Here is a 12,344-nt window from a genome sequence, read left to right as displayed (position 1 = left end):
CCCTGTCCCAGGTACACTTTGTTATACATATTCATATCTCTGCCTCTCTATTGTTTATAGACTGCAGATATCCATTTTAGTGATCAGCATGATATTTGCTTCAAAACAAGTCCACACATGACAGGTTTCCCATTTCAGGGTTATCTAGGAGGAGTAAGGGGTCCCAGTGGCTTCCCATATGACCTGACATAGGGGTGTTTGGACTTGAAATGTTAGAAATTATCCGAGGAAACCAAATATATCCATATTATGGCTGTGCTATGAGGGCTTTGAAAGTTATAAAAAATGTTAAAGTTTTCAACACTTTACTAATCTTTTTTCAGCCTGTGGTTGGAAGTATTTACGACGGGTATCTGTTGTTTCTCTGCCTGGAGAAAGTGACAGTTTTACGACAGGCCGGAATATCTTGCCAGGCCACTTGAGCCTTGTTTATTGTCCTATCCTGGTTGTGCTTTCTCCGCTAAGATAACCTTTCGTCCCTTTGAAGATTTTAAGAGCTTTTGGAATTCCTAAGACAAGGGAGGGGGGAGTTTAGATTATTCTGTAAGTTTATTCTAAGGTCAGCCAAACTGTCATGGCTGCTTTCCACACAAAATGGCAACTAGTTACAATATATCCTGGCTCAGACGTGATATCGTTACAGATGGGGCTGAGCCATGCTGTGTGTGTCTACAAACACAGCCCAGCTCAGAAGCTAGCCCGCATGTGTGCCACCATAAGAAGCAGCTTCCTATAGTGGCACATGGACTAGAGCAGGAGCCAATATTGCTGGCGGAGGAGATTTGGGACCACTCGGTGCAATACCATTGCACAAAGCAGGTAAGTATAACATGTTTGTTATTTAAATAAAAAAAATAAGTTGACTGCGAGAGTTTAGTTTAGCTTTATGTAGATATTTTCAGTGCCTTGAAAAAGTATTCATAGCCCTTGAAATTTTCCACATTTTGTCATGTTACAACCAAAAACATAAAAGTATTTTATTGAGATTTTATGTGATAGACCAACACAAATTGGCACATAATTGTGAAGTGGAATGAAAATGATTAATGGTTTTCAAATTGTTTTACAAATAAATATTTCAAAGGAGGGTGTGCATTTGTTTTCAGAGTTAACACTTTGTAAAACCAGGTTTCGCTGCAATTACAGCTGCAAGTCTTTTTGGGTTTGTCTCTACCAGCTTTGCACATCTACAGAGTAACATTTTTGCCCATTCTTCTTTGAAATATAGCTCAAGCTCTGTCAGATTGGATGGAGAGCATCTGTTAACAGCAATTTTCAAGTCTTACTACAGATTCTCAAATGGATTTAGGTTTGGGCTTTGACTGGACTATTCTAACAGATGAATATGCTTTGAGCCAAACCATTCCATTGTAGCTCTGGCTGTATGTTTAGGGTTGTTGTCCTGCTGGAAGGTGAACCTGCACCCCAGTCTTAGGTCTTTTGCAGAATCGAACAGGTTTTCTTCTAAGATTGGCCTGCAGTTGGCTTCATCCATCTTCCCATCAACTCTGGCCAGCTTCCCTGTCCCTGCTGAACAAAAGCATCCCCATAACATGATGCTGCCCCCACCTTGTTTCACGGTGGGGATGGTGTGTTCAGGGCAGGCCTGGACTGGGACAAAAAATAGGCCCGGGCAACTTAGACTGAGCAGCCAATTTTCCAGCATCCGCCCGTTCGCGAGGGCAGTTGGTGATGGGATAATCACGGAGTCAGTACTCTGTAATGTAATGGGGGCACTGTGATATAAAGGGGACTGCACTGTAAATGAATCTGTAATGATTACAGTCCCCCTTTACAGTGCAGCTCCCTTTTCATCACAGTGCCCCTACAAATTACAGCCTTCCATTACAGTGCCCCTTTCAGTCATGCCCCCTCATTTTTCTCTGTAGTCGCAGTTACTCTCTGCCTCCCCTGCACAGTCCTACCTTTGGCAGGGCAGAGGCAGGACTCAGCCTGAGTGTCCTCTACCATCTCTCCCACCCCTCCAACGATGTCATCCTATAAGCAGAGTAGGGGGTGGGAGGAGCTGTAGATCAGGATTATATTAACAAACGGGTGTTTACCTGCTGGTTGTTATTAAAAGACTCCCACTTTATTGAACCTGTATTACCATTGATTACCGTATATACTCGAGTATAAGCCGAGATTTTCAGCCTCTTTTTTGAGGCTGAAAGTGCCCCCCTCGGCTTATACTCGAGTCACCGCTGTCTGACTGCCCGAACAGCGTGTCGAGCAGACAGACAGCGGCCATTCTACCTTTCAAAAGCCGCGCCTCCGGCTCCGCCTCCGCCTGTGATAGGCGGAACACTCAATTTCCCAGCAGTCAGTGTTCCGCCTATCACGGACATCGGCTCATCCTCGTACTACGGACGAGGATGAGACGATGTCTGTGATAGGCGGAACACAGACTGCTGGGAAATTGAGTGTTCCGCCTATCACAGGCGGAGGCGGGAGGCGCGGCTTTTGAACAGGGGAATGGCCGCCAGGGCGCCGACGAAGAGCGGCGATCCTGGCATGGGACGACACGGAGGCTCGGGACGGGACGACACGGAGGCTCGGGACGGGACGACACGGAGGCTCGGGACGGGACGACACGGAGGCTCGGGACGGGACGACACGGAGGCTCGGGACGGGACCGGACGGAGGCTTGGGACACAGGTAGGCTGGACACACAAGGCTGCACGGACACACACACACACACACACACACACACACACACACGGACACACACACACACACACACACACAGGGAGGGATGGATGGATGGACACACACACACACACACACAGGGATGGATGGATGGATGGACACACACACACACACAGGGATGGATGGATGGATGGACACACACACACACACACACACACACACACACAGGGATGGATGGATGGATGGACGCACACACACACACACAGGGATGGATGGATGGACACACACACAGGGATGGACGGACACACAGGGATGGACGGACACACAGGGATGGACGGACACACACAGGGATGGACAGGCATATCTCACCCTCGGCTTATACACGAGTCAATAGGTTTCCCAGTTTTTTGGGGGTAAATTGGGGGCCTCGGCTTATACTCGGGTCGGCCTATACTCGAGTATATACGGTAGGTCTTTCTGCACCAAGGTTTTGTTCTCTTCTTTTTTCACCTATAATATTTTAGGTTTTCCCATTTTCTATTTTTCTTTTTTTTCTTATTCCGGTTTCCTACTCTTCGTGTTCTTTCATTTTTATCCTTTATTTTTTATTTCTCCTTTTTTTCCTTTTCTTTTATTATTATTTATATTTTTATATTTATGTTTTATTTATTTTTTCACACTTTATTTATTTATTTTTTATTACTTAGGTAATTTTCTTGTTTTGTTTTTTTTAAAGTTTATTTTCATACATTTTTCTCAGTTGTACCTTATCCTCTTAAATTGTCTCCTTTTCCCACTCATTTATTCATTTTTTCCTATTTTCATTTCTCTATCATCTTTATCCTTTTTTTATTTTTCACTCGTATTTTTCTCTCATTTTCCTCTCCTTTTTCTGTTTCTTTTTTCCTTGTTTTTCCTCTTTCTCTTTATATATCCCCCCTTTTTTTCTATCTGTTCTTCTTCCTTCCTCCCCCTCTTCTTCCCCCTTTATTATCTCCTTTTTGCCGCCATTCATTTTCATCTATTTACACTTTCCTGTGCCCTCCATTACTCCTTTTCTGGTTTACCTGTTTTCCTTCTGTGTCTCCTTTTCCTTGTCTCCCGATCTGATGGCTTCACTTCTCTCTATGCACTTACACTTGCTTCTCACGTTTACTGTCTTCTCACTCCTGTTGGTTTTTTGAATGGACGTAATCTGCCTGGGTGGGCGGGGTCTCCAGACGTCATACGTTTCCATGACATCAGCGGCCCCAGCCCTGGCAGCGTCCAGCAGCGTGCGTGCACGGACAGCAATCGCTGTTTTGATTGGATCCGACCTGCTGCCTAGCAACCATGGATCCCTGCACTCACGCTGTTCAGTGTCTCCGGCTTCTCCCGCCCCTACTCTGCTAATAGATTACATTGTCGGCAGGGCAGGAGAGCCTGGAGAGGAGACACAGGCACAGCCGCATGGTGAGAGGTGACCACGGCCTGTGTTAACCCTCTCCAGGCTGTGGTCAGTGCTTAACTACCGCTGTGCAGCCCGGTCATCACCAGGTATCAGACTGCGGCCCCGATGTTGATCCCTGCAGGTCCGGCCCACCGGGCAAATGCCCGGTGTGCCCTTGTCGGCAGGGCAGGAGAGCCTGGAGAGGAGACACAGGCACAGCCGCATGGTAAGAGGTGACCGCGGCCTGTGTTAACCCTCTCCAGGCTGTGGTCAGTGCTTAACTACCGCTGTGCAGCCCGGTCATCACTAGGTATCAGACTGCGGCCCCGATGTTGATCCCTGCAGGTCCGGCCCACCGGGCAAATGCCCGGTGTGCCCTATGGCCAGTCCGGGCCTGGTTCAGGGTAATATTCGGTGTTAGTTTTCAGCTACACAAAGCATTTTGCAAAAAGTTCAATTTTGATCCCCTCTGACCAGAGCACCATCTTCCACATGTATGCTGTGTCCCCCACATGGCTTCTCGCAAATTGCAAACAGGATTTCTTATGGCTTTCTTTCAACAATGGCTTTCTTCTTGACACTCTTCCATAAGAGCCAGAGTTGTGGAATGCACGACTAATAGTTGTCCTGTGGACAGATTCTCCCACCTGAGTTGTGGATCTCTGCAGCACCTCCAGAGTTTCAAGGGGTATGAATAGTTTTCAAGGCACTGTATTTCGTTCAGGTGGCTCCTTTGACAAAAGTCATTTTAACTTAGGGGTGTATTAACTTTTGTTGTCAGCAGTTTAGACATTAATGGCTGTGTGTTGCGTTATTTTGAGGGGGCAGCAATTTTACACTGTTATACAAGCTGTACACTCACTATTTTACATTGTAGCAAAGTGTAATTTCTTCAGTTTTGCACATGAAAAGATATACAAAAATATTTACAAAAATGTGAGGGGTGTATTCACTTTTGTGAGATACTGTATATTGTTTTTAACAATTTTGCACTTTTCAAGTTTATTTAATCTTTTTCACATTCATTTATATATAATAGCGCAGTACCATACACAATATATTATAATTGGGATACAATCAGCTTTAAATTCCCCAAAAACTATGAAGTTTGAAGGACTACCTAAATAATCCACTCCATTTTTTTGTACATTTAAAAGAGACCATGCAATCATATTGCAATTGGTTCCTTTGGTTTCTTTAGGGCCTGCCCTCCATGGGAAATACTGTGGTAACACCACAAGGCATTTAATGTGCATTCACTTTAAATGGACTCTGGCAAATAGAAGGAGAAAAAATGGAAACATTGACATATTTTATCTTCCTAGGCTCCAACATCATGGCAGACGGGCACTGTAGCTATGAAATTAAGAGATGCTTGCTTCTTGAGAGGAAAGCAATGGCAAACCTAGACAACATTATAAAAAGCAGAGACATCACCCTACAAAGTACCCTATAATCAAAGCTATGGTAGTCCCAGTAGTAACCTATGGCTGTGAAAGTTGGACCATAAGGAAGGCTGAATGCCGAAGAATTTATGCTTTTGAACTATAGTGTTGGAGAAGACTCCTGAAAGATCATTTTGATGGCAAGAAGATCAAACTGGTCATTCCTGAAGGAAGGAAATCAACCCTGAACATTCAATGGAAGGACAGATCCTGAAGCTAACACTTGAATACTTTGGCCACCTAATGCAACAAGAGGACTCATTGGAAAAGACCCTGATGCTGGGAAACATGGAAGGAAAAAGGAGAAGAGGACTACAGAAAACAAGATGGATATGGGAGTTAGTGGAGGACAAGCTCTGGGAGTTAGTGGAGGACAGAAAAGCCTGGCGCTCTATGGTCCATGAGGTCCCGAAGAGTCAGACACAACTAAGTGACTGAACAACAACAATGTTAATGGTCCCTTATTACATAGACATTTGGATTGTCCAAGTGTTCAGGGTTATGCTATGGAGCATTCAAAAGAGAGGCACATGCAGACACCCTTCAAGCACTGGTTTATGTTGGGGGTTACACAACAGAGAGAATATAGAGGACAATAACTTCTAACTGTTCAATCACCATTTCTCCTGAGCTCTTCTGCCCATGGGCATATGCCCGTAGCTAGCTTTAGAGTGACACTTACCTCTAGTTTTCATAACGGTATCATCCAGTACATATACAAGATCATATCTGCCACCAATGTTTCCAGAGACTGCATAATGAGTGCCATACATTTCCAAAAAGGCAAAATATTCTGCCTTGTCATAAAAAGATGGCAGGTTGTTCACATCATCAATAAAAGTTGAGGACACAACAAAACCCCGAGTCCTCATCTGAAATGTTGCCAGCTGTATATTTCCTGATATCCGAAGGAATTTTTTATTCTGTAAAGAAAAACAAATATTTCTTCAATGTATTTAAAAAAAAAAAACAACACTAGTACTGTAGTAACAAACATAATGTTGTAGTAGAGGGAGTTGATTGTGTACTTACTTGGGTCCTGGTTCCCCCATTAAATTAAAACTAAACACAAAACATGTTTATTAATTTTGAATAGTGTAAAGCTGGATACACGCTATACAAATTGTGTTGTTTGATTTCGTTTAGATCTACCAAAACCATTTAGTGCAAGGGCCTACCTGATTGCAAACAAATTGAAACTGTTAAGGTTTGACCTCATATTATATGGTTTTGGTAAATCCAAAGGAAAAAAAATTGAAAGAAAATTGTATAGTGTATATCCAGCTTAAGGGAGGGTTAGAACCCCCGTTTATTTTTTTGCCATCTGTGTGTAGGCTGGGGCTAGTGTCCCCTTTTTTGGCACCTCCTGGTACCACCCCAGGAAGTGAGGTCATAGCTCTGCCCTTCCTGACAGGATCTTAAAAAAATGGTAAGTGGTCCTTAGCTAGAGAGTGAAAGTTGTACAGAGAGAGGGACAGCATAATGGAGTAGTGAAGCTGTTTTTCCTTAGTGGGCCTTCCCTGGATTTGGGCTAGTTACTGTAGTACAACCCTGACAGGGACTTTTATTATGCCACTGAAGCTGGGTACAATTGTTTTGTTATATTGCCTGTGAAGAGATGTTGCTATCTTCAAGTGTAAGCTACAAGATCTGAATATATGGTATTAAGGTATGGGCTTTGCTTCTGCCTGGGGCAATATCATTCAAGAGGATCCATGATACCTGTATGAAATAGTATAGCATGGGCCAGTACATGATCAGGGTGCAGGTGGCAAGATGGGTATAACTTTTGTTACATTGCACAAGTGTTGGTTTACAGGATCCTAAATAGAACTTTAGAACTTTAGTGTAAACCTGCTTGGGTTAGAAGTGGTCATGATCAGGTGAAGAAGTTTGTCTGGCACTGAGGAGCAGACCCCTCTATAAAACACATATCATATGATCTGGGCCCCTGTGTGACATGCGTCCCAGGTGAGACTGAAATCCTGATCTGAAACAACAGAGAATATGTAGGACCCTGTGAAGTGAATATTTCTGACTGTCCATGGGACTTTTCTATAGGTGATCAGGGGGGTGGTCTAGTGGAAGTTTATAACTCACTATCTGTGCACAAGTGGCAGATAATACATTGCCTTGAAAAAGTATTCATGCCCCTTGAAATTTTCCCCATTTTGTCATGTTACAAGCAAAAAATTAAATGTATTTTATTACAATTTTATGTGATAGACCAACACCAAGTGGCACATAGTTCTGAAGTAGAAGGAAAATGATAAATGCCTTTCAATTTTTTTTTTTACAAATAAATATGTGAAAAGTGTTGCGTGCATTTGCATTTAGCCCCCCCGAGTCAATTCTTTGTAGAACCACCTTTCCCTGCAATTACAGCTGCGAGTCTTTTTGGGGATGTCTCTACCAGCTTTGTACATCTAGAGAGTGACATTTTGCCCATCCTTCTTTTAAAAATAGCTCAACCTTTGTCAGATTGGATGGAGAGCATCTGTGAACGGTGATTTTCAAGCCTTGCCACAGATTCTCAATAAGATTTAGGTCTGGACTTTCTAACATGAATATGCTTTGACCTAAACCATTCCATTGTAGCTCTGGCTGTATGTTTAGAATCATTGTCCTGCTGGAAGGTGAACCTCCACCCCAATCTCAAGTCCTTATCAGACTCTAATGTTGCCTACACACGACCGGACTTTTTGATGGAATTGGTCCGGCGGACAATCCGACGGACTTTGCAGCTGAGGTCCGCCGGACTTTCAAACGAATGGACTTGGCCACACACTATCACTCCAAAAGTCCGACAGATTAAAACATGATGTAGACGTAGAATAAGGAAGTTCATAGCCAGTAGCCAATAGCTGCCCTATCGTCGGTTTTAGTCCGTCGGAATAGCACACAGACAACCGGATTTTTTGACCAGACTCAAGTCCGTCGGAAAGATTTGAAGCCAGTTTTATTTCTAGGTCCGCCGGAAAGTTTGATCCTGTGTACGAGGCATAACGGTTTTCTTCTAAGATTGCCCTGTATTTGGCTCCATCCACCTTCCCATCAACTCTGACCAGCTTCCCTGTCACTACTGAAGAAAAGCATGCCACCACCATGTTTCATGGTGGGTATGGTGTGTTCAGGGTGATGTGCAGTGTTAGTTTTCTGCCACATATAGCGTTTTGCCTTTAGTTCAAAATGTTACATTTTGGTCTTATCTGACCAGAGCACCTTCTTCCACATGTTTGCTGTGTCCCCTACATGGCTTCTCGCAAACTTAAAATGGGGCTTTATTTCATTAATGGCTTTCTTCTTGCCACTCATCCATAAAAGCCAGATTTGTGGAGTGCACGACTAATAGTAGTCCTGTGAACAGAATTTTCCATTTGAGCTGTAGATCTCTGCAGCTCCTCCAGATTTACCATGGGCCTCGTGGCTGCTTCTCTGATTCTCCAACCACTCAGTTTTCAGAGCTCTGTGAATAAAGAGCTGCAGACTGTTAGTCACAGCTCTCTGCTCATCTCCCTCCTCGCTCATTGGAGCGCTGAGCTGTGGAGGGGGCAGAATAGGCCATTTTAGGCACTCAGCAGCTCATGGAGAGGCTGAGCCAGGTGTCAGTCCAGGCACCCGGCGGATCCAGACTTTATTGTCATGATGATTCGGTGCCTGGACTGATATCCGTGATGTAAAATGGGTCTCAGGAGTGCAAAATGAATTGCACTCCTGTGATCCATAGGAGAAGTCCAGCCAAACGAGCTTTGGCTGCACTTCTCCTTTAATGCTCTTCTTGCCCGGCCTGTCAGTTTAGGTGGATGGCCATGTCTTGGTTTGCAGTTGTGCCATACATTTCCATTTTCAAATGATGGATTGAACAGTGTTCCTTGAGATGTTCTAAGCTTGGGATATTTTTTTATAACCTAACCCTGTTTTTAACTTCTCCACAATTTTATCGCTGACCTGTCTGGTGCATTACTTGGCCTTTGTGATCCTTTTTGTTCATTAAGGTTCTCTAAAAAAAAACTCTGAGGGCTTCACAGAACAGCTGTATTTACTATATTTACTAATTAGGTAACTTCTGAAGGAAATTTGATTTTAGTTAGGAGTATCAGAGTAAAGGGGGTTAAATACTGAATATCAGATAACCCCCTAGGAGAATCACTCTCCCGAGGGAGTTACCTTGTGGGGGCACACACGAGTCCAGTATTTGCATCCACAGACACGAATGCTGGACTTGGCTTTGATTGACAGTAGCGGGAGAAAATGGCTGCGCTGCTATAAATCTATCCAATCAAGAGTCGGGACACCGTGGAGAGAGGGACAGCGCATCCCCTCTGAGGAGATAAAGGGGTTCAGGTAAGTAAAACAAGGGGGGGGCTGGGGGGCCGGTGACTGACAGTTTTTTTTTCACCTTAATGCATAGGATGCATTAAAGTGAAGAACACAAGGGTTGACATCCCCTTTAAGAGCTTTATATCCTCCCGCCTTCACACTCAGGTTACAAACCAGAGAGAAGACCACAATAGTGGTCAGAAGTGACGTCACCAAATGTATCGTTAGTTGCATGGCTCCGCCTAAAGCGGTTTGTCTGTTTGGTGTTACTTCCGGCACAGTTGAGTGCATGACCATCTTTTTTGAGGTAGTGATTGTGCCATTGAGCTACAATTTATTGATCTCATTTCATTGAGTTTCCTTCCTCCCAGAGCTTTCCTGCTTGTTCCACTGGATATCTCCTCACTGCTCGTTACTCTCTTTACACTCAGGTTACAAACCAGAGAGAAGACCGCAATAGTGTAATACTGTTTATTTAAGTGACATAAAACCAAATAATTTTTTTTGCAGGGTGCAAATAAAGGTACCAGCCTCTGTGTAGCTCAATGGCACAACCACGCCACAAGTGACGTCACAGACAAAATGCGTTAGCACAAAGCCACACAACTAATGTCATATCCGGTGACATCACTTTCAACAACTAAATCAGCCTTCTCTCTGGTTTGTAACCTGAGTGTGAAGGTGGTAAAGAGTGGTCAAGAGTGGTGAGGAGATATGCAGGGGAAAAAGAATAAAAGCCCTGTGTGGAAGAAAGCTCCTAAAGTGCTACTGATGACCTTCCTTTTAATAATAAGGGGTCACAAAGAGTCCAACATATCCTATTAGAAGTTGCCCCCTGCTTTTTAGGTGCTGGTGTAGTGCTGTGGCAGATTGAGGCAAAAATAAATAACAACAATAACAAGTCCCATTTTTATCGGGCCAGGTCAGTTGCCCCTCAGCTTTTTAAAGTGAACCTATGTCTATGCAAGGAACAGGTTTTCTTTCTTAAACTTTCTTAAATCATGGGCCATAAATAAGGACACAGTGAGTGAATTTGGAGTAACTTCAGAATTCCCAATTCATAGACTTGTCTTTGATTAGTTCCTCAAAAATAAATAACAATAACAAATCCCATTTTTATCAGGCCAGGTCAGTAAACTACCTGCCAGGTAGCCACCCTCATCAAAGCCAGAGAGTCATTCTTACAGCCATGAAACTAGCAATTTCAGTAGGAGATGACAATGGCGGCTCATGTATTTCTTTCAATATAGGATCTGGTAAAAATAAAAATGGTCTAAAGAATTTCCCTCCAAAAAATAAACAAAAAACTTAATATTCACCTTTCCTATTGCTACATGGCATGTCACTGCTTTAACACTGAGAAACTATAGTTTGAAGGATCTTCAGAATCCATTCCACCACCACCCACCTACCTCACTTTTGAAGTTGATGCCACCTGGTTTTACTATTATACACACAGGTTTGTAATGTTAGACCTTTACTGTGACCAAATCCTTTTTCACAATTCAACATCTTTCTGCTGAACACATAAATGAGCCTGTTCCTGCCATTGTTTACCATTTGGCAGCAGAACATGGGCAATGCATATGTCCACTTCAAACTAATATGTCCCAAAAGATATTCATATATACTGTATGTATACAGATGATATAACGGGAGATTTGCAGTCTAGCTGAAAATGTATTTTACTAGTATAAAAAAAATAAACAAATGTGTTTGAATGAATGCAATAAATGTTTCCACAACCCTCCACCATTATACAAATGAAAGTATTGTCAAACATGATAAAATTGGCAATTTATATGTTCATGGGAATGATTGTTACTATGTGGAGAGCCTGGAAGGCATTGAGCCCCTTGTAACATTTATGTGCCTTACCTTGTCTAATTTGTACTCGTTGAGCTGTTTCACACTCTCTTTCTTAGTTTTCGCAAATCCAATCTCTCCACTGATTGTAATTTTTTTGCCACTAACGCCCGCTGCAGCAGCTTCTTCAGTCTCTCCACCACCCTTATCTCCTACAGCGCCTTCAACACCGCCTTTAACAGCGCCTTCCACAGCGCCTTCCACACCGCCTCCAACACCGCCTCCAACACCGCCTCCAACACCGCCTTCAACACCGCCGGGAACTGCTCCGGCGTTTTTGCTTAGTTCAGTTGGTGTGAGCTTGAAGGATAGCGATGCCTCAAAGCTTACTGTGGTCTCCTTCAAAACACTTTCCACCACAGAAACAGTGTCAGTGAAAGTTTCTGATGTAAAAGCCTTGTCAGCTACCGTCTGAGGAATATAGAGAGATAACAGTAAACAGAAAATTATAATAGGATCCAGAGGGACATTTGGCAGAATGCAAACTGCATCAAACCATATTTAAATTTACCGTTTAGTACCGTTCAGCTCACACTGCTACAGTAATTTTCTACATATTTCAATGTTTTATTTTTTTTTGTTATTAAGGTCATAATTAAAAATATAATCTACATTTTTTGCAAAGTTGAATGCTG

The 12,344-nt window shown here is 43.2% G+C and overlaps 1 protein-coding gene across 1 annotated transcript in view; it reads right to left on the bottom strand.

Moving 5' to 3' along the window:
* Positions 1–12,344, bottom strand: part of C9 (complement C9) — an 80,675-nt gene that overhangs the window by 27,037 nt on the left and 41,294 nt on the right. Inside the window, exons 5-6 of the mRNA XM_077463300.1 lie at positions 11,722–12,120; positions 6,206–6,446 (exon numbers count right to left, since the gene is read on the bottom strand). Of these exons, the coding sequence (XP_077319426.1) occupies positions 6,206–6,446; positions 11,722–12,120 (640 nt within the window). The remainder of the gene's footprint in view (positions 1–6,205; positions 6,447–11,721; positions 12,121–12,344) is intronic.

The sequence above is a fragment of the Lithobates pipiens genome, unplaced genomic scaffold, assembly GCF_037356315.1.
Source record: "Lithobates pipiens isolate NorthernLeopardFrog02 unplaced genomic scaffold, aLitPip1_a1.2 Scaffold_3, whole genome shotgun sequence".
Taxonomy (NCBI): Eukaryota; Metazoa; Chordata; class Amphibia; order Anura; family Ranidae; genus Lithobates; species Lithobates pipiens.
The sequence above is the reverse complement of the archived record's forward strand: the minus strand, read 5'-3'. Positions and strand labels throughout refer to the sequence as shown.